At 43.8% G+C, this 24,989-nt stretch overlaps 2 protein-coding genes and 1 non-coding gene across 3 annotated transcripts in view; 2 read left to right on the top strand and 1 right to left on the bottom strand.

Moving 5' to 3' along the window:
- Positions 1-19,903, top strand: part of c15h11orf65 (chromosome 15 C11orf65 homolog) — a 34,440-nt gene extending 14,537 nt beyond the window's left edge. Inside the window, exons 7-9 of the mRNA XM_036943688.2 lie at positions 19,095-19,265; positions 19,383-19,438; positions 19,574-19,903. Of these exons, the coding sequence (XP_036799583.2) occupies positions 19,095-19,265; positions 19,383-19,438; positions 19,574-19,731 (385 nt within the window). The 3' untranslated portion in view covers positions 19,732-19,903. The remainder of the gene's footprint in view (positions 1-19,094; positions 19,266-19,382; positions 19,439-19,573) is intronic.
- Positions 19,904-20,031: 128 nt separating this feature from the next.
- trnac-gca (transfer RNA cysteine (anticodon GCA)) lies at positions 20,032-20,103 on the bottom strand. The gene has a single exon. It is a non-coding gene; the product is annotated as a tRNA-Cys (tRNA).
- Positions 20,104-21,432: 1,329 nt separating this feature from the next.
- Positions 21,433-23,006, top strand: LOC110489573 (proteasome maturation protein). Its single transcript, XM_021562303.3, has 6 exons — positions 21,433-21,549; positions 21,998-22,098; positions 22,199-22,259; positions 22,411-22,512; positions 22,639-22,732; positions 22,822-23,006. The coding sequence occupies exons 1-6, from the start codon at positions 21,547-21,549 to the stop codon at positions 22,887-22,889; spliced, it is 429 nt and encodes a 142-aa protein (XP_021417978.1). The 5' UTR covers positions 21,433-21,546; the 3' UTR covers positions 22,890-23,006.
- Positions 23,007-24,989: the final 1,983 nt, after the last annotated feature.

The following is a 24,989-nucleotide window of genomic DNA, read 5'->3' on the forward strand; positions in this document are numbered from 1 at the left end:
ACTCACCTGTATTCAACACTACTACTCACCTGTATTCAACAGCACTACTCACCTGTTCACTCACCTGTATTCAACAGACCTACTCACCTGTTCACTCACCTGTATTCAACAGCACTACTCACCTGTTCACTCACCTGTATTCAACAGCACTACTCACCTGTTCACTCACCTGTATTCAACAGCACTACTCACCTGTTCACTCACCTGTATTCAACAGCACTACTCACCTGTTCACTCACCTGTATTCAACACTACTACTCACCTGTATTCAACAGTACTACTCACCTGTTCACTCACCTGTATTCAACACTACTACTCACCTGTTCACTCACCTGTATTCAACAGTACTACTCACCTGTATTCAACAGAACTACTCACCTGTATTCAACAGAACTACTCACCTGTTCACTCACCTGTATTCAACACTACTACTCACCTGTTCACTCACCTGTATTCAACAGAACTACTCACCTGTTCACTCACCTGTATTCAACAGAACTACTCACCTGTTCACTCACCTGTATTCAACAGAACTACTCACCTGTTCACTCACCTGTATTCAACACTACTACTCACCTGTATTCAACATCACTACTCACCTGTTCACTCACCTGTATTCAACAGCACTACTCACCTGTATTCAACAGTACTACTCACCTGTTCACTCACCTGTATTCAACACTACTACTCACCTGTATTCAACAGTACTACTCACCTGTTCACTCACCTGTATTCAACAGTACTACTCACCTGTTCACTCACCTGTATTCAACAGTACTACTCACCTGTTCACTCACCTGTATTCAACAGTACTACTCACCTGTTCACTCACCTGTATTCAACAGTACTACTCACCTGTATTCAACAGTACTACTCACCTGTTCACTCACCTGTATTCAACAGCACTACTCACCTGTTCACTCACCTGTATTCAACAGCACTACTCACCTGTTCACTCACCTGTATTCAACACTACTACTCACCTGTTCACTCACCTGTATTCTACAGCACTACTCACCTGTATTCAACACTACTACTCACCTGTATTCAACATCACTACTCACCTGTTCACTCACCTGTATTCAACAGCACTACTCACCTGTATTCAACAGTACTACTCACCTGTTCACTCACCTGTATTCAACAGTACTACTCACCTGTTCACTCACCTGTATTCAACACTACTACTCACCTGTATTCAACAGTACTACTCACCTGTTCACTCACCTGTATTCAACAGTACTACTCACCTGTTCACTCACCTGTATTCAACAGTACTACTCACCTGTTCACTCACCTGTATTCAACAGCACTACTCACCTGTATTCAACAGTACTACTCACCTGTTCACTCACCTGTATTCAACAGTACTACTCACCTGTTCACTCACCTGTATTCAACAGCACTACTCACCTGTTCACTCACCTGTATTCAACAGTACTACTCACCTGTATTCAACAGCAGTACTCACCTGTATTCAACAGCACTACTCACCTGTATTCAACAGCACTACTCACCTGTATTCAACAGCACTACTCACCTGTATTCAACAGCACTACTCACCTGTATTCTACAGCACTACTCACCTGTTCACTCACCTGTATTCAACAGTACTACTCACCTGTATTCAACAGTACTACTCACCTGTATTCAACAGCACTACTCACCTGTATTCAACAGTACTACTCACCTGTTCACTCACCTGTATTCAACAGTACTACTCACCTGTTCACTCACCTGTATTCAACAGCACTACTCACCTGTTCACTCACCTGTATTCAACAGCACTACTCACCTGTTCACTCACCTGTATTCAACAGCACTACTCACCTGTTCACTCACCTGTATTCAACACTACTACTCACCTGTATTCAACAGTACTACTCACCTGTATTCAACAGCACTACTCACCTGTATTCAACAGTACTACTCACCTGTATTCAACAGTACTACTCACCTGTATTCAACAGCACTACTCACCTGTTCACTCACCTGTATTCAACAGTACTACTCACCTGTATTCAACAGTACTACTCACCTGTTCACTCACCTGTATTCAACAGTACTACTCACCTGTATTCAACACTACTACTCACCTGTATTCAACAGTACTACTCACCTGTTCACTCACCTGTATTCAACAGTACTACTCACCTGTTCACTCACCTGTATTCAACAGTACTACTCACCTGTTCACTCACCTGTATTCAACAGTACTACTCACCTGTATTCAACACTACTACTCACCTGTATTCAACAGTACTACTTACCTGTATTCAACAGTACTACTCACCTGTATTCAACAGTACTACTCACCTGTTCACTCACCTGTATTCAACAGCACTACTCACCTGTTCACTCACCTGTATTCAACAGTACTACTCACCTGTTCACTCACCTGTATTCAACAGCACTACTCACCTGTTCACTCACCTGTATTCAACAGCACTACTCACCTGTTCACTCACCTGTATTCAACACTACTACTCACCTGTATTCAACAGTACTACTCACCTGTTCACTCACCTGTATTCAACAGTACTACTCACCTGTATTCAACACTACTACTCACCTGTATTCAACAGTACTACTCACCTGTTCACTCACCTGTATTCAACAGCACTACTCACCTGTTCACTCACCTGTATTCAACAGCACTACTCACCTGTTCACTCACCTGTATTCAACAGTACTACTCACCTGTATTCAACAGTACTACTCACCTGTATTCAACAGTACTACTCACCTGTTCACTCACCTGTATTCAACAGCACTACTCACCTGTTCACTCACCTGTATTCAACAGCACTACTCACCTGTTCACTCACCTGTATTCAACACTACTACTCACCTGTTCACTCACCTGTATTCAACAGCACTACTCACCTGTTCACTCACCTGTATTCAACACTACTACTCACCTGTATTCAACAGCACTACTCACCTGTTCACTCACCTGTATTCAACACTACTACTCACCTGTATACAACAGCACTACTCACCTGTATTCAACAGCACTACTCACCTGTTCACTCACCTGTATTCAACAGTACTACTCACCTGTTCACTCACCTGTATTCAACAGTACTACTCACCTGTATTCAACACTACTACTCACCTGTATTCAACAGCACTACTCACCTGTATTCAACAGTACTACTCACCTGTATTCAACAGCACTACTCACCTGTTTACTCACCTGTATTCAACAGCACTACTCACCTGTATTCAACAGTACTACTCACCTGTATTCAACAGCACTACTCACCTGTTTACTCACCTGTATTCAACAGCACTACTCACCTGTTTACTCACCTGTATTCAACAGCACTACTCACCTGTTCACTCACCTGTATTCAACACTACTACTCACCTGTATTCAACAGCACTACTCACCTGTTTACTCACCTGTATTCAACAGCACTACTCACCTGTTTACTCACCTGTATTCAACAGCACTACTCACCTGTTCACTCACCTGTATTCAACACTACTACTCACCTGTTCACTCACCTGTATTCAACAGTACTACTCACCTGTATTCTACAGCACTACTCACCTGTTCACTCACCTGTATTCAACAGTACTACTCACCTGTATTCTACAGCACTACTCACCTGTTCACTCACCTGTATTCAACAGTACTACTCACCTGTATTCAACAGCACTACTCACCTGTATTCAACAGCACTACTCACCTGTTCACTCACCTGTATTCAACACTACTACTCACCTGTATTCAACAGCACTACTCACCTGTATTCAACACTACTACTCACCTGTTCACTCACCTGTATTCAACACTACTACTCACCTGTATTCAACAGTACTACTCACCTGTTCACTCACCTGTATTCAACACTACTACTCACCTGTATTCAACAGCACTACTCACCTGTATTCAACACTACTACTCACCTGTATTCAACAGCACTACTCACCTGTTCACTCACCTGTATTCAACACTACTACTCACCTGTATTCAACAGCACTACTCACCTGTTCACTCACCTGTATTCAACACTACTACTCACCTGTATTCAACAGCACTACTCACCTGTTCACTCACCTGTATTCTACAGCACTACTCACCTGTTCACTCACCTGTATTCAACAGAACTACTTACCTGTTCACTCACCTGTATTCAACAGTACTACTCACCTGTTCACTCACATGTATTCAACAGCACTACTCACCTGTTCACTCACCTGTATTCAACAGCACTACTCACCTGTATTCTACAGCACTACTCACCTGTATTCTACAGCACTACTCACCTGTTCACTCACCTGTATTCAACAGCACTACTCACCTGTTCACTCACCTGTATTCAACAGTACTACTCACCTGTATTCAACAGCACTACTCACCTGTATTCAACAGCACTACTCACCTGTATTCAACAGCACTACTCACCTGTATTCAACAGCACTACTCACCTGTATTCAACAGTACTACTCACCTGTATTCAACAGCACTACTCACCTGTATTCAACAGCACTACTCACCTGTATTCAACAGCACTACTCACCTGTTCACTCACCTGTATTCAACAGAACTACTCACCTGTTCACTCACCTGTATTCAACAGCACTACTCACCTGTTCACTCACCTGTATTCAACAGTACTACTCACCTGTTCACTCACCTGTATTCAACAGCACTACTCACCTGTTCACTCACCTGTATTCAACAGCACTACTCACCTGTTCACTCACATGTATTCAACAGCACTACTCACCTGTTCACTCACCTGTATTCAACAGTACTACTCACCTGTTCACTCACCTGTATTCAACAGCACTACTCACCTGTATTCTACAGCACTACTCACCTGTTCACTCACCTGTATTCAACAGCACTACTCACCTGTTCACTCACCTGTATTCAACAGCACTACTCACCTGTATTCAACAGTACTACTCACCTGTATTCAACAGCACTACTCACCTGTATTCAACAGCACTACTCACCTGTATTCAACAGTACTACTCACCTGTATTCAACAGCACTACTCACCTGTATTCTACAGCACTACTCACCTGTTCACTCACCTGTATTCAACAGCACTACTCACCTGTTCACTCACCTGTATTCAACAGTACTACTCACCTGTATTCAACAGCACTACTCACCTGTATTCTACAGCACTACTCACCTGTTCACTCACCTGTATTCAACAGCACTACTCACCTGTTCACTCACCTGTATTCTACAGCAGTACTCACCTGTTCACTCACCTGTATTCAACAGCACTACTCACCTGTTCACTCACCTGTATTCAACAGCACTACTCACCTGTTCACTCACCTGTATTCAACAGCACTACTCACCTGTTCACTCACCTGTATTCAACAGCACTACTCACCTGTTCACTCACCTGTATTCAACAGCACTACTCACCTGTTCACTCACCTGTATTCAACAGCACTACTCACCTGTTCACTCACCTGTATTCAACAGTACTACTCACCTGTTCACTCACCTGTATTCAACAGCACTACTCACCTGTTCACTCACCTGTATTCAACAGCACTACTCACCTGTATTCAACAGCACTACTCACCTGTTCACTCACCTGTATTCAACAGCACTACTCACCTGTATTCAACAGTACTACTCACCTGTTCACTCACCTGTATTCAACAGCAATACTCACCTGTATTCAACAGTACTACTCACCTGTTCACTCACCTGTATTCAACAGCACTACTCACCTGTATTCAACAGTACTACTCACCTGTTCACTCACCTGTATTCAACAGCACTACTCACCTGTATTCAACAGTACTACTCACCTGTTCACTCACCTGTATTCAACAGCACTACTCACCTGTATTCAACAGTACTACTCACCTGTTCACTCACCTGTATTCAACAGCACTACTCACCTGTTCACTCACCTGTATTCAACAGCACTACTCACCTGTATTCAACAGTACTACTCACCTGTATTCAACAGTACTACTCACCTGTTCACTCACCTGTATTCAACAGCACTACTCACCTGTTCACTCACCTGTATTCAACAGCACTACTCACCTGTATTCAACAGTACTACTCACCTGTATTCAACAGCACTACTCACCTGTATTCAACAGTACTACTCACCTGTTCACTCACCTGTATTCAACAGCACTACTCACCTGTTCACTCACCTGTATTCAACAGTACTACTCACCTGTTCACTCACCTGTATTCAACAGTACTACTCACCTGTTCACTCACCTGTATTCTACAGCACTACTCACCTGTATTCAACATCACTACTCACCTGTATTCAACAGTACTACTCACCTGTATTCAACAGAACTACTCACCTGTTCACTCACCTGTATTCAACAGTACTACTCACCTGTTCACTCACCTGTATTCAACAGCACTACTCACCTGTTCACTCACCTGTATTCAACAGCACTACTCACCTGTATTCAACAGTACTACTCACCTGTTCACTCACCTGTATTCAACAGCACTACTCACCTGTTCACTCACCTGTATTCAACAGTACTACTCACCTGTATTCAACAGTACTACTAACCTGTATTCAACAGCACTACTCACCTGTTCACTCACCTGTATTCAACAGTACTACTCACCTGTATTCAACAGTACTACTCACCTGTTCACTCACCTGTATTCAACAGCACTACTCACCTGTTCACTCACCTGTATTCAACAGCACTACTCACCTGTTCACTCACCTGTATTCAACAGCACTACTCACCTGTTCACTCACCTGTATTCAACAGTACTACTCACCTGTTCACTCACCTGTATTCAACAGCACTACTCACCTGTTCACTCACCTGTATTCAACAGTACTACTCACCTGTATTCAACAGTACTACTCACCTGTATTCAACAGCACTACTCACCTGTTCACTCACCTGTATTCAACAGCACTACTCACCTGTTCACTCACCTGTATTCAACAGTAATACTCACCTGTTCACTCACCTGTATTCAACAGCACTACTCACCTGTATTCAACAGCACTACTCACCTGTTCACTCACCTGTATTCAACAGTACTACTCACCTGTTCACTCACCTGTATTCAACAGTACTACTCACCTGTTCACTCACCTGTATTCAACAGTACTACTCACCTGTTCACTCACCTGTATTCAACAGTACTACTCACCTGTTCACTCACCTGTATTCAACAGTACTACTCACCTGTTCACTCACCTGTATTCAACAGTACTACTCACCTGTATTCAACAGCACTACTCACCTGTTCACTCACCTGTATTCAACAGCACTACTCACCTGTTCACTCACCTGTATTCAACAGTAATACTCACCTGTTCACTCACCTGTATTCAACAGCACTACTCACCTGTATTCAACAGCACTACTCACCTGTTCACTCACCTGTATTCAACAGTACTACTCACCTGTTCACTCACCTGTATTCAACAGCACTACTCACCTGTTCACTCACCTGTATTCAACAGTACTACTCACCTGTTCACTCACCTGTATTCTACAGCACTACTCACCTGTTCACTCACCTGTATTCAACAGCACTACTCACCTGTTCACTCACCTGTATTCAACAGTACTACTCACCTGTTCACTCACCTGTATTCAACAGCACTACTCACCTGTTCACTCACCTGTATTCAACAGCACTACTCACCTGTTCACTCACCTGTATTCAACAGCACTACTCACCTGTTCACTCACCTGTATTCAACAGCACTACTCACCTGTTCACTCACCTGTATTCAACAGCACTACTCACCTGTATTCAACAGCACTACTCACCTGTTCACTCACCTGTATTCAACAGCACTACTCACCTGTATTCAACAGCACTACTCACCTGTTCACTCACCTGTATTCAACAGCACTACTCACCTGTTCACTCACCTGTATTCAACAGCACTACTCACCTGTTCACTCACCTGTATTCAACAGCACTACTCACCTGTTCACTCACCTGTATTCAACAGCACTACTCACCTGTATTCAACAGCACTACTCACCTGTTCACTCACCTGTATTCAACAGCACTACTCACCTGTTCACTCACCTGTATTCAACAGCACTACTCACCTGTTCACTCACCTGTATTCAACAGCACTACTCACCTGTTCACTCACCTGTATTCAACAGCACTACTCACCTGTTCACTCACCTGTATTCAACAGTACTACTCACCTGTTCACTCACCTGTATTCAACAGCACTACTCACCTGTTCACTCACCTGTATTCAACAGCACTACTCACCTGTATTCAACAGCACTACTCACCTGTTCACTCACCTGTATTCAACAGCACTACTCACCTGTATTCAACAGCACTACTCACCTGTTCACTCACCTGTATTCAACAGCACTACTCACCTGTATTCAACAGTACTACTCACCTGTTCACTCACCTGTATTCAACAGCACTACTCACCTGTTCACTCACCTGTATTCAACATCACTACTCACCTGTTCACTCACCTGTATTCAACACTACTACTCACCTGTATTCAACAGCACTACTCACCTGTTCACTCACCTGTATTCAACAGTAATACTCACCTGTATTCAACAGTAATACTCACCTGTATTCAACAGTAATACTCACCTGTATTCAACAGTAATACTCACCTGTATTCAACAGCACTACTCACCTGTTCACTCACCTGTATTCAACAGCACTACTCACCTGTTCACTCACCTGTATTCAACAGTAATACTCACCTGTTCACTCACCTGTATTCAACAGTACTACTCACCTGTATTCAACAGCACTACTCACCTGTTCACTCACCTGTATTCAACAGCACTACTCACCTGTTCACTCACCTGTATTCAACAGCACTACTCACCTGTTCACTCACCTGTATTCAACACTACTACTCACCTGTTCACTCACCTGTATTCAACAGTACTACTCACCTGTTCACTCACCTGTATTCAACAGCACTACTCACCTGTATTCAACAGCACCACTCACCTGTATTCAACACTACTACTCACCTGTTCACTCACCTGTATTCTACAGCACTACTCACCTGTTCACTCACCTGTATTCAACAGCACTACTCACCTGTTCACTCACCTGTATTCAACAGTACTACTCACCTGTTCACTCACCTGTATTCAACAGTACTACTCACCTGTTCACTCACCTGTATTCAACAGTACTACTCACCTGTTCACTCACCTGTATTCAACAGTACTACTCACCTGTTCACTCACCTGTATTCTACAGCACTACTCACCTGTTCACTCACCTGTATTCAACAGTACTACTCACCTGTATTCAACAGCACTACTCACCTGTTCACTCACATGTATTCAACAGCACTACTCACCTGTTCACTCACCTGTATTCAACAGCACTACTCACCTGTTCACTCACCTGTATTCAACAGTACTACTCACCTGTTCACTCACCTGTATTCAACACTACTGCTCACCTGTTCACTCACCTGTATTCAACAGTACTACTCACCTGTTCACTCACCTGTATTCAACACTACTACTCACCTGTTCACTCACCTGTATTCAACAGTACTACTCACCTGTTCACTCACCTGTATTCAACAGTACTACTCACCTGTTCACTCACCTGTATTCAACAGCACTACTCACCTGTTCACTCACCTGTATTCAACAGTACTACTCACCTGTATTCTACAGCACTACTCACCTGTTCACTCACCTGTATTCAACACTACTACTCACCTGTTCACTCACCTGTATTCAACAGCACTACTCACCTGTATTCAACAGTACTACTCACCTGTTCACTCACCTGTATTCAACAGTACTACTCACCTGTTCACTCACCTGTATTCAACAGCACTACTCACCTGTTCACTCACCTGTATTCAACAGTACTACTCACCTGTTCACTCACCTGTATTCAACACTACTACTCACCTGTTCACTCACCTGTATGCAACAGCACTACTCACCTGTTCACTCACCTGTATTCAACAGCACTACTCACCTGTTCACTCACCTGTATTCAACAGCACTACTCACCTGTATTCAACAGTACTACTCACCTGTTCACTCACCTGTATTCAACAGTACTACTCACCTGTTCACTCACCTGTATTCAACAGCACTACTCACCTGTATTCAACAGTACTACTCACCTGTTCACTCACCTGTATTCAACAGCACTACTCACCTGTTCACTCACCTGTATTCAACAGTACTACTCACCTGTTCACTCACCTGTATTCAACAGCACTACTCACCTGTTCACTCACCTGTATTCAACAGCACTACTCACCTGTTCACTCACCTGTATTCAACACTACTACTCACCTGTTCACTCACCTGTATTCAACAGCACTACTCACCTGTTCACTCACCTGTATTCAACAGTACTACTCACCTGTATTCAACAGCACTACTCACCTGTTCACTCACCTGTATTCAACAGCACTACTCACCTGTTCACTCACCTGTATTCAACAGTACTACTCACCTGTATTCAACAGTACTACTCACCTGTTCACTCACCTGTATTCAACAGCACTACTCACCTGTATTCAACAGTACTACTCACCTGTTCACTCACCTGTATTCAACAGCACTACTCACCTGTTCACTCACCTGTATTCAACAGCACTACTCACCTGTTCACTCACCTGTATTCAACACTACTACTCACCTGTTCACTCACCTGTATTCAACAGCACTACTCACCTGTTCACTCACCTGTATTCAACAGTACTACTCACCTGTATTCAACAGCACTACTCACCTGTTCACTCACCTGTATTCAACAGCACTACTCACCTGTATTCAACAGTACTACTCACCTGTTCACTCACCTGTATTCAACAGCACTACTCACCTGTTCACTCACCTGTATTCAACAGTACTACTCACCTGTTCACTCACCTGTATTCAACAGCACTACTCACCTGTTCACTCACCTGTATTCAACAGCACTACTCACCTGTTCACTCACCTGTATTCAACACTACTACTCACCTGTTCACTCACCTGTATTCAACAGTACTACTCACCTGTATTCAACAGTACTACTCACCTGTATTCAACAGCACTACTCACCTGTTCACTCACCTGTATTCAACAGCACTACTCACCTGTTCACTCACCTGTATTCAACAGCACTACTCACCTGTTTACTCACCTGTATTCAACAGCACTACTCACCTGTTCACTCACCTGTATTCAACACTACTACTCACCTGTATTCAACACTACTACTCACCTGTTCACTCACCTGTATTCAACAGTACTACTCACCTGTATTCAACAGCACTACTCACCTGTATTCAACACTACTACTCACCTGTTCACTCACCTGTATTCAACAGTACTACTCACCTGTTCACTCACCTGTATTCAACAGCACTACTCACCTGTATTCAACAGCACTACTCACCTGTTCACTCACCTGTATTCAACAGCACTACTCACCTGTTCACTCACCTGTATTCAACAGCACTACTCACCTGTTCACTCACCTGTATTCAACAGCACTACTCACCTGTTCACTCACCTGTATTCAACACTACTACTCACCTGTTCACTCACCTGTATTCAACAGCACTACTCACCTGTTCACTCACCTGTATTCAACAGCACTACTCACCTGTTCACTCACCTGTATTCAACAGCACTACTCACCTGTTCACTCACCTGTATTCAACAGCACTACTCACCTGTATTCAACACTACTACTCACCTGTTCACTCACCTGTATTCAACAGCACTACTCACCTGTATTCAACACTACTACTCACCTGTTCACTCACCTGTATTCAACAGCACTACTCACCTGTATTCAACACTACTACTCACCTGTTCACTCACCTGTATTCAACAGCACTACTCACCTGTTCACTCACCTGTATTCAACAGCACTACTCACCTGTTCACTCACCTGTATTCAACAGTACTACTCACCTGTTCACTCACCTGTATTCAACAGCACTACTCACCTGTTCACTCACCTGTATTCAACACTACTACTCACCTGTATTCAACAGCACTACTCACCTGTTCACTCACCTGTATTCAACACTACTACTCACCTGTATTCAACAGTACTACTCACCTGTATTCAACAGTACTACTCACCTGTTCACTCACCTGTATTCAACAGCACTACTCACCTGTATTCAACAGAACTACTTACCTGTATTCAACAGCACTACTCACCTGTTCACTCACCTGTATTCAACACTACTACTCACCTGTATTCAACAGCACTACTCACCTGTTCACTCACCTGTATTCAACAGCACTACTCACCTGTTCACTCACCTGTATTCAACAGTACTACTCACCTGTTCACTCACCTGTATTCAACAGCACTACTCACCTGTTCACTCACCTGTATTCAACAGCACTACTCACCTGTTCACTCACCTGTATTCAACAGCACTACTCACCTGTTCACTCACCTGTATTCAACAGTACTACTCACCTGTTCACTCGCCTGTATTCAACAGCACTACTCACCTGTTCACTCACCTGTATTCAACACTACTACTCACCTGTATTCAACAGCACTACTCACCTGTTCACTCACCTGTATTCAACAGAACTACTTACCTGTATTCAACAGCACTACTCACCTGTTCACTCACCTGTATTCTACAGCACTACTCACCTGTATTCAACACTACTACTCACCTGTTCACTCACCTGTATTCAACACTACTACTTACCTGTATTCAACAGCACTACTCACCTGTTCACTCACCTGTATTCTACAGCACTACTCACCTGTATTCAACAGTACTACTCACCTGTATTCAACAGTACTACTCACCTGTTCACTCACCTGTATTCAACAGCACTACTCACCTGTTCACTCACCTGTATTCAACAGTACTACTCACCTGTTCACTCACCTGTATTCAACAGCACTACTCACCTGTATTCAACAGTACTACTCACCTGTTCACTCACCTGTATTCAACAGCACTACTCACCTGTTCACTCACCTGTATTCAACAGTACTACTCACCTGTATTCAACAGTACTACTCACCTGTTCACTCACCTGTATTCAACAGCACTACTCACCTGTATTCAACAGTACTACTCACCTGTTCACTCACCTGTATTCAACAGCACTACTCACCTGTTCACTCACCTGTATTCAACAGCACTACTCACCTGTTCACTCACCTGTATTCAACAGCACTACTCACCTGTTCACTCACCTGTATTCAACACTACTACTCACCTGTTCACTCACCTGTATTCAACAGTACTACTCACCTGTTCACTCACCTGTATTCAACACTACTACTCACCTGTTCACTCACCTGTATTCAACAGCACTACTCACCTGTTCACTCACCTGTATTCAACACTACTACTCACCTGTTCACTCACCTGTATTCAACAGTACTACTCACCTGTATTCAACAGTACTACTCACCTGTATTCAACAGCACTACTCACCTGTTCACTCACCTGTATTCAACAGCACTACTCACCTGTTCACTCACCTGTATTCAACAGCACTACTCACCTGTTCACTCACCTGTATTCAACAGTACTACTCACCTGTATTCAACAGTACTACTCACCTGTATTCAACAGCACTACTCACCTGTATTCAACAGCACTACTCACCTGTTCACTCACCTGTATTCAACAGCACTACTCACCTGTTCACTCACCTGTATTCAACACTACTACTCACCTGTTCACTCACCTGTATTCAACAGCACTACTCACCTGTTCACTCACCTGTATTCAACAGTACTACTCACCTGTTCACTCACCTGTATTCAACACTACTACTCACCTGTATTCAACAGTACTACTCACCTGTTCACTCACCTGTATTCAACAGTACTACTCACCTGTTCACTCACCTGTATTCAACAGTACTACTCACCTGTATTCAACAGTACTACTCACCTGTATTCAACAGCACTACTCACCTGTATTCAACAGTACTACTCACCTGTATTCAACAGTACTACTCACCTGTATTCAACAGTACTACTCACCTGTATTCAACAGTACTACTCACCTGTATTCAACAGCACTACTCACCTGTATTCAACAGTACTACTCACCTGTATTCAACAGTACTACTCACCTGTATTCAACAGTACTACTCACCTGTATTCAACAGTACTACTCACCTGTATTCAACAGCACTACTCACCTGTATTCAACACTACTACTCACCTGTATTCAACAGTACTACTCACCTGTATTCAACAGCACTACTCACCTGTATTCAACAGTACTACTCACCTGTATTCAACAGTACTACTCACCTGTATTCAACAGTACTACTCACCTGTATTCAACAGTACTACTCACCTGTATTCAACAGCACTACTCACCTGTATTCAACACTACTACTCACCTGTATTCAACAGCACTACTCACCTGTTCACTCACCTGTATTCAACACTACTACTCACCTGTATTCAACAGCACTACTCACCTGTTCACTCACCTGTATTCAACAGCACTACTCACCTGTTCACTCACCTGTATTCAACAGCACTACTCACCTGTTCACTCACCTGTATTCAACAGCACTACTCACCTGTTCACTCACCTGTATTCAACACTACTACTCACCTGTTCACTCACCTGTATTCAACACTACTACTCACCTGTATTCAACAGTACTACTCACCTGTTCACTCACCTGTATTCAACAGTACTACTCACCTGTTCACTCACCTGTATTCAACACTACTACTCACCTGTATTCAACAGCACTACTCACCTGTTCACTCACCTGTATTCAACACTACTACTCACCTGTATTCAACAGCACTACTCACCTGTTCACTCACCTGTATTCAACACTACTACTCACCTGTATTCAACAGTACTACTCACCTGTTCACTCACCTGTATTCAACAGTACTACTCACCTGTTCACTCACCTGTATTCAACACTACTACTCACCTGTATTCAACAGTACTACTCACCTGTATTCAACAGTACTACTCACCTGTTCACTCACCTGTATTCAACAGCACTACTCACCTGTATTCAACAGTACTACTCACCTGTTCACTCACCTGTATTCAACACTACTACTCACCTGTATTCAACAGTACTACTCACCTGTATTCAACAGTACTACTCACCTGTTCACTCACCTGTATTCAACAGCACTACTCACCTGTATTCAACAGTACTACTCACCTGTTCACTCACCTGTATTCAACACTACTACTCACCTGTATTCAACAGTACTACTCACCTGTTCACTCACCTGTATTCAACAGCACTACTCACCTGTTCACTCACCTGTATTCAACAGTACTACTCACCTGTTCACTCACCTGTATTCAACACTACTACTCACCTGTATTCAACAGCACTACTCACCTGTTCACTCACCTGTATTCAACAGTACTACTCACCTGTTCACTCACCTGTATTCAACAGCACTACTCACCTGTATTCAACAGTACTACTCACCTGTTCACTCACCTGTATTCAACAGTACTACTCACCTGTATTCTACAGCACTACTCACCTGTTCACTCACCTGTATTCAACAGTACTACTCACCTGTATTCAACAGCACTACTCACCTGTATTCAACAGCACTACTCACCTGTTCACTCACCTGTATTCAACACTACTACTCACCTGTATTCAACAGTACTACTCACCTGTATTCTACAGCACTACTCACCTGTTCACTCACCTGTATTCAACAGTACTACTCACCTGTATTCAACACTACTACTCACCTGTTCACTCACCTGTATTCAACAGCACTACTCACCTGTTCACTCACCTGTATTCAACAGCACTACTCACCTGTTCACTCACCTGTATTCAACAGCACTACTCACCTGTTCACTCACCTGTATTCAACAGCACTACTCACCTGTTCACTCACCTGTATTCAACAGCACTACTCACCTGTTCACTCACCTGTATTCAACACTACTACTCACCTGTATTCAACAGTACTACTCACCTGTATTCAACAGTACTACTCACCTGTATTCAACAGTAATACTCACCTGTTCACTCACCTGTATTCAACAGTACTACTCACCTGTATTCAACAGCACTACTCACCTGTTCACTCACCTGTATTCAACAGCACTACTCACCTGTTCACTCACCTGTATTCAACAGCACTACTCACCTGTATTCAACAGCACCACTCACCTGTATTCAACACTACTACTCACCTGTTCACTCACCTGTATTCAACAGCACTACTCACCTGTTCACTCACCTGTATTCTACAGCACTACTCACCTGTTCACTCACCTGTATTCAACAGTACTACTCACCTGTTCACTCACCTGTATTCAACAGTACTACTCACCTGTATTCTACAGCACTACTCACCTGTTCACTCACCTGTATTCAACAGCACTACTCACCTGTTCACTCACCTGTATTCAACACTACTACTCACCTGTATTCAACACTACTACTCACCTGTATTCAACAGTACTACTCACCTGTATTCAACAGTACTACTCACCTGTATTCAACAGTACTACTCACCTGTTCACTCACCTGTATTCAACACTACTACTCACCTGTATTCAACAGCACTACTCACCTGTATTCAACAGTACTACTCACCTGTTCACTCACCTGTATTCAACAGTACTACTCACCTGTATTCAACAGTACTACTCACCTGTATTCAACAGTACTACTCACCTGTATTCAACAGTACTACTCACCTGTATTCAACAGTACTACTCACCTGTATTCAACAGTACTACTCACCTGTATTCAACAGCACTACTCACCTGTTCACTCACCTGTATTCAACACTACTACTCACCTGTATTCAACAGCACTACTCACCTGTATTCAACACTACTACTCACCTGTATTCAACAGTACTACTCACCTGTTCACTCACCTGTATTCAACAGTACTACTCACCTGTTCACTCACCTGTATTCAACAGTACTACTCACCTGTTCACTCACCTGTATTCAACAGTACTACTCACCTGTTCACTCACCTGTATTCAACAGTACTACTCACCTGTTCACTCACCTGTATTCAACAGTACTACTCACCTGTTCACTCACCTGTATTCAACAGCACTACTCACCTGTTCACTCACCTGTATTCAACAGTACTACTCACCTGTTCACTCACCTGTATTCAACAGCACTACTCACCTGTTCACTCACCTGTATTCAACAGTACTACTCACCTGTTCACTCACCTGTATTCAACAGCACTACTCACCTGTTCACTCACCTGTATTCAACAGTACTACTCACCTGTATTCAACAGCAGTACTCACCTGTTCACTCACCTGTATTCAACAGCACTACTCACCTGTTCACTCACCTGTATTCAACAGCACTACTCACCTGTTCACTCACCTGTATTCAACAGCACTACTCACCTGTTCACTCACCTGTATTCAACAGCACTACTCACCTGTTCACTCACCTGTATTCAACAGCACTACTCACCTGTTCACTCACCTGTATTCAACAGCACTACTCACCTGTATTCAACAGCACTACTCACCTGTTCACTCACCTGTATGCAACAGCACTACTCACCTGTTCACTCACCTGTATTCAACAGCACTACTCACCTGTTCACTCACCTGTATTCAACACTACTACTCACCTGTTCACTCACCTGTATTCAACAGAACTACTTACCTGTTCACTCACCTGTATTCAACAGCACTACTCACCTGTTCACTCACCTGTATTCAACAGCACTACTCACCTGTATTCAACAGTACTACTCACCTGTTCACTCACCTGTATTCAACAGCACTACTCACCTGTTCACTCACCTGTATGCAACAGTACTACTCACCTGTATGCAACAGCACTACTCACCTGTATGCAACAGCACTACTCACCTGTATGCAACAGTACTACTCACCTGTATGCAACAGCACTACTCACCTGTATGCAACAGCACTACTCACCTGTATGCAACAGCACTACTCACCTGTATGCAACAGTACTACTCACCTGTATGCAACAGCACTACTCACCTGTATGCAACAGCACTACTCACCTGTATGCAACAGTACTACTCACCTGTATGCAACAGCACTACTCACCTGTATGCAACAGCACTACTCACCTGTATGCAACAGCACTACTCACCTGTATGCAACAGCACTACTCACCTGTATGCAACAGCACTACTCACCTGTATGCAACAGTACTACTCACCTGTTCACTCACCTGTATGCAACAGTACTACTCACCTGTATGCAACAGCACTACTCACCTGTTTACTCACCTGTCTGCAACAGCACTACTCACCTGTATTCAACAGCACTACTCACCTGTTCACTCACCTGGATTCAACAGTACTACTCACCTGTTCACTCACCTGTATTCAACAGCACTACTCACCTGTTCACTCACCTGTATTCAACAGCACTACTCACCTGTTCACTCACCTGGATTCAACAGTACTACTCACCTGTATTCAACAGTACTACTCACCTGTATTCTACAGCAGTACTCACCTGTTCACTCACCTGTATTCAACAGCACTACTCACCTGTTCACTCACCTGTATTCAACAGAACTACTTACCTGTTCACTCACCTGTATTCAACAGCACTACTCACCTGTTCACTCACCTGTATTCAACAGCACTACTCACCTGTTCACTCACCTGTATTCAACAGTACTACTCACCTGTATGCTCAAACTGCATAATTATTGCTTATTTGTAACAGCAATGCTAACCTGTAATAGCCTCACCTGTCCCTCTACCTGTCCCCCTCAACCCTACCTGTCCCCCTCAGCCTACCTGTCCCCCTCAGCCTACCTGTCCCCCTCAGCCTACCTGTCCCCCTCACCCACACCTGTCACTATACCTGCCCCCTCACCCTCACCTGTCCCCCTCAACCATACCTGTCCCTCTACCTGTTCCCCTCAGCCTCACTTGTCCCTCTACCTGTCCCCCTCAGCCTCACTTGTCTCTCTACCTGTTCACCTCACCCACACCTGTCCCTCTACCTGTTCCCCTCAGCCTCACCTGTCCCCCTCAATCTCACCTGTCCATCTACCTGTTCCCCTCAGCCTCACCTGTCCCCCTCAATCCTGCCTGTCCATCTACCTGTTCCCCTCAGCCTCACCTGTTCTTCAACCGACTGTCCGCAGGTATGACCGTGGCTGTCTGCATGCACGTACAGAGCATAGTGAGACAGCCATGCTGGTGGAGCGGTCAGCCCAGGGCATGATGGACGCCGTGGAGCAGCTGGGACCCAACCACATCGTAGAGTGGGAAGTGGATGAACTACTGGAGTGGACCAACGCTCTCAACTTTGACGAGTAAATAGCCTCCATATGTACCTTTTTTAATCATCCTTCATTATAACAGGTGATCCCATTGAGACAGTTGCAATACAGTGTTACCCAAAGCAACAATGCTTTTTAATATTTCTGCAGGTATATTAATGACTGGAGGGTTGTGGGTACCAGTAATTCCTCTGAGTCTTGGAAAGGTACAATTATTTATTCCTTGACCTGAGGCACATAATAACAACACCAACAATTTACGTGGGATTATAGCACCCCCCTCTGGTCAAAGGGAGTAAAAAGGCTATTTTTGCTCTCTTTCTGTTTCTCTTTCTCCCAAGACAAGAAGAGGCTGGTTCCTTCCAACCTGGAGCCTTGTGTTGAGTTCTCAGGGCTGGGGCAGGAGGACAGCCAGGTGGATACCTACAGCAGTGTCCTCCACCCCCTGGTCTCCAGCCTCATCAAGTCAGAACACTCCAAGGCCAATCTCTTTGACTGACTGACTGACTGGCTGGCATTGTATTGCTGACCAGTAAATTGCAATAGCAACCATCAGACACTACTACTATGACACTATACAGTGAGATTAAATTAAATGTGATGAGATGTAAAGCAAAGTGGTGAATGTAACTATGATAATACATTATAGATTGTTGTTGCTAAGGGTAACAGTGTTTTTTTTTTCTACTCTACTGTTCTCGAAACTGTAATGGACATACCAGATGTAGGCTGATACAATGTGCTTCTAAAGATTATACTTACTGAGGTTCAAGTATGAGCAAAAGTATCAAACAAAATGAGGGGGCACCCGGATTTGAACCGGGGACCTCTTGATCTGCAGTCAAATGCTCTACCACTGAGCTATACCCCCGTACTCATAACAAGCGGAAAATAATTTTTATATAAATCTTAATCCATTTGTGGATGTTGTACATGTAACATCAGTATGATAAACCATATATAGATACATATAAACGACACGGTAGTTCCAAAAGCAGCATTCATCCTACTTTCCTTTTTATTTACGTCTATCTGCCCGCTTGTATTTCTATCATCTGATTGGGAAGTGTGGTCAAACGGTGGAAGAGGGTCAGAGGTCGGTGGGTAGGGCGGACGTAATGGAGAAGTTGGTGAAGAAGCAGCTGTGCTGGAATGCGAACAATATTGGTGTCCGTTCTGATTGTATGCAGCGGGTGGATGAGGGTCAGAGGTCGGCAGTGGGAAGACATAGGAACAAAATAAATGACGATACAGAAAGCAGTGGAGCGTCCAGTAAATAAAGCCAGTACGCTAAAGAGTTCTAGTGAAGTAACCCTTATGGACCTCACTATCTGCTACATTGAAGAACTCCGGGTTCAGTGAATTATCACCTCTACCTCTAATCAGCAATCATAGGATTAATTAATGCTCCTTAGATACCAGGTTAGGGTTACACACTAATGTTCTGTCATGGTCTATGGACCCCCTGAAGTATCCTTGGCCACCCCCTGGTCACCCTGTGTATAAAACTCTAGTTTCACCACTGCGTGTAGCTGCTCAGTGTAAAGGAAAGAAAAGATGTGCCAAGTGTAGAGGGACACATGATTACGGTGAATGTGGAAGCAAATGTGAAGGTTAAGTACTGTACTTGGGGGGGCAGTGCAGCATTTGGTATAGAGAGAGGCTCAGAGACATAGGATCAGTCAGGATGTATCATATGCAGAGGCCGTAAAATAGGTTAGTAGAACTACAGTGTGGACTGATGGAGCTTACATGGACATACCTGTAGTAAGTGGACCTACTGTCGGCTGGTGCTTCTGATGGCCGAGGCCTGTTCAGAAATCTTGTGCTCATAAATGTGCAGTGCCAAAGGACACCTCGACAGTCAATAAAGTTGACTTCATAGCTTTTATTGGTAAGGTTATCAGGACGACAGTACGGGTTGTGGAAAGCAGAAATGCCAGGTTGAAGGTTATTGTGGAGAAGAGATATTAGGGTTAACAGATGTTACTTTTGAAATGGTTATTGACATGCTGAACAATCCTACGGGTGGAGTGTTTCAGCATGATTATAGATCAAGTTTAATAGGGTTGGGGAGGATGTGGTAGAAGTTAGGAATTTATTTGGTTTTGAATTGTATTTTCATGGTAGTACATAATAGGACAGATCATGGTTGATCGTAAATTCCAGCACAGTAGGTGGCGGCATGCACTTTTAACGTGTGTTTGCAGACCGCCATGACATCATAGAAGAAGAAAAATAAGTGACGTCATACTAACGCGACCCTGACCGGAAGTTTTGTACTAAAAGTGGAAACAGCCGCATCACAGGGACAATGGTAGCTATCAAATTACCAACATTTGTTGTTTAATTCATACATTAAATGTGTAAAATGTATAGTTGATAGATAGCTATGTTGTCTATACGAAATACCAATGAATCGTGGGGTTTGATTAATGTATTGCTTGCTGTATTTGTAGAGACGTTTGGATTTTGATTAGTCACTCATGCCGGTGAACTAGCTAAAGTTAGCGCGTTATTAGCAGCGATGATGTCCAACGTTAGCTCTAGCTAGCTATTTGTGTTTGTTTGTGTCAGTTTGTTTTGGTTAATTCATCTAAACTAGCGCTAACAATCTTGCCTATCCTTTGCTTCGTGCCAGCTAGGTAGTTAAGTAGCAGTTATCTCAGCTGTTTGGGATACACTAAAGTGTTAGCTAGTAGGTAACGTTAGTCATCATGCCTCTACTATAATGTTAACTGGGTTGTTATTTTGTTCGTCTCCAGAATACTCGTGGACTACGATCACAGCTTAAGGACAGTGTACCGGTGACGGGCATGGGTCAACAGGTTGGGGCTTATGGCGTCCAGGACACACTCAGGAGCGGGTGAGAGAACTGTCTCTGCTGGACACTCATTCAACTCAAAGTATGTAACGTTAACTATATAACAGTTTGTGAGACATAACTGATAGTTGAACTCTCTCAGGTTCAGCAGTGTGAAAAATGAGCTGCTCCCCAGCCATGCGCTGGAGCTGTCAGAAAAGAATGTGAGTGACACAATACGCTGTTGTTCTGAGCTAAAGGCTAGGTATATGTTCTGGGAGTTAATACAAGTCTTCAGGTCTCATACAACTTTTCTTGAATAAAACACTAACGCTACTTTAGCTCCAACATTGACTTTTGTACTCTCCCTTGCAGTTTCAGCTGAACCAGGACAAGATGAACTTCTCCAACCTCAGAAACATCCAGGGCCTCCACGCTCCCCTGAAACTGCAGATGGAGTACAGGGCAGCCAGACAGGTAGACACACATGTCTCTCTGATCTTCATTGAAAACAAAGAATAGTGTTGGTGAAAATGAAATAAGCAACTTTCCCACTTATCCCTTACCACTTTCCCTGTCCCTTCTCTCTCTCTCCCTTCTCAGATCCAGCGCCTTCCGTTCCTGCAAAGCTCACACCTGGCCCTGGACACTCTCAAAGGGAACGATGAGAGCATCAGCTTTGAGGACATCCTCAACGGTAAGAGACACTGTATACAGACGAGACAGCAGCAGAAAGAAGTTAAACTAATGTGAACTTAGCACTATTTTGTGTCCATCTTCCTGCAGACCCATCCCAAAGTGAGATGGTGGGTGAGCCCCACATCATGATGGAGTATAAGCTGGGCCTGATGTGAGAGCCGTCAGACCCCCGGATGTTTGTGTTTGCCCTCTGTTCACTTCCTTATATGAGACAGCACTCAAGACTCTCGTATCGTTGGATTCCTTTGTTTCTAATAAATCCTATAACTCAACCATGTTGTTGATCTATTACAGGTGTGGGCTAGTGTTTTTGATGTATGCTTGCCTGTTCATTGAATTTATAGAAATACACACTTAAGCATAATATGCATTGCAACTTTTTTTTTTAACTCTTGTGAATCTTATCCATTACGACCACACACATCTGTCAGGTACCCCTGACTGTTGGTCCCCCCCTTGTGGTACAAAAAAAACACTGCACCAGGTCCTCGTGCTTCAGCACACACGCCACTTGCGGTCACGTCCAATCTACCACCCTCACCTCGTCCCCAACGACTGCCAGCATCCGGCCCGACGGGGCAGGAAGCCATCCAGTTGTTAGGCTGCGTCCCCGTCTCCATAGTGAACACGTCTGCTGACATCCCACAGTATGACAGTCATGGGAATTGTAGTACGTGATGAGGTCACCAGTGGAGCTGAGTGAGATGTGGTTGATGGAGCTGCTGAAGCCGTAGAATGTCTAGGCACATGGCGGTTCGAGTGTCCCACAAGGACAGTCTTCAGCCGAGGAGGTGGGCAGGCTAGGGGAGGAACTACACTGTTGATAGAACCAGTGTGACTGTAGCGGCACCTCTCTGCAGGTCCCACACCATTATAATATGGATAATCATCATGTCTACAAATATGATGGCACACATTACCTCAACACAGTCAGCATGTGTGTGCCAAGTTTGGTAGAAGAACAGGAAATATTTATTTCCTAACAAACTGTCATCAAGGGAGCAGGAGGCCACAAAGTCTCCACCGGAATGGAAGGAGCAGCCCCTAGTGGCTCTCTGGGGTCAGCACACAGCGGCCCTCAGAAAGGTCCCATATCTGGAACCTGGAGTCCCACCAGTGGCCCCTAGCTTAGCCCTGTCAGGGTGGAAGTTAACCCCAGAGAGCCCTCGCTGTGCCCTGGCCTCTACAAATCAGCTCTCCTTCAGGAAGCCTACAGAGCTGGTCGTCACCAGCCGAGGCAACCACTAGTTTGCTTGTGTGTAGAGCCAGGTAGCTGACAAGCAGGGTGTGGGCCAAGAGATGTTTTATTGTGAAAAAAGTAAACAGTAACTTGATCATACATTTAGTAGTTTGAGTTACTATTAGGGATATAAAATGCCTTGATACATAAAGGGTGAGCAGGATATTCATCACATCTTACCTTGTGTCTTCAGCTTTCTAATATCTTCAGTCTTTTCTTCTCCTGGCCCACTCACCTGTACTGGAGACGGTGGAAATCTCTGGCTTTTTGGAGCTTGTCCCGCTGCTGAGGCTGTTTGTCTATTCTCCCTCTGTTTTTCATCTCGCTGTAATAAAATGTTTTTGAGTGTACACATCTGGAACCTAGCCCCACATCCTCTGCATTAAACAGACATTTGTGCACCATCTCATTCCACTCCGTTTGAAAGCAGTTCATCGTTTTGGACATGCCCATGCTGATAAGGAAGTTGGGTGGAAAGTCATTGACCACTTCGGGTGGGGCTTACCTGTTTTGCATGTTATTTTGGCATTAATACATGTCACATACAGTATCAATTTGCAAACAATGTCAAAAAAATAATAGTAATTGAGTTAATAAAGCCGCATACAAACATGGTCTCTTTTTGCTTTCTTGAGTAAATAAGCTCCAAAATGCAGGTGTTTCAGCCTGGCTTGTTATGTTATATCTACAAAAATGCAGGTGTTTCAGCCTGGCTTGTTATGTTATATCTACAAAAATGCAGGTGTTTCAGCCTGGCTTGTTATGTTATATCTACAAAAATGCAGGTGTTTCAGCCTGGCTTGTTATGTTATATCTACAAAAATGCAGGTGTTTCAGCCTGGCTTGTTATGTTATATCTACAAAAATGTAGGTGTTTCAGCCTGACTTGTTATGTTATATCTACAAAAATGCAGGTGTTTCAGCCTGGCTTGTTATGTTATATCTACAGTAGCTTTGATTGGACTGATCATGTCAACATCATACTTTCAAAATCTTAGCTAGGAGTAATCATCAT

This window comes from Oncorhynchus mykiss, chromosome 15 (assembly GCF_057628025.1).
Source record: "Oncorhynchus mykiss isolate SJ-2025 chromosome 15, ASM5762802v1, whole genome shotgun sequence".
NCBI classification, from domain to species: domain Eukaryota; kingdom Metazoa; phylum Chordata; class Actinopteri; order Salmoniformes; family Salmonidae; genus Oncorhynchus; species Oncorhynchus mykiss.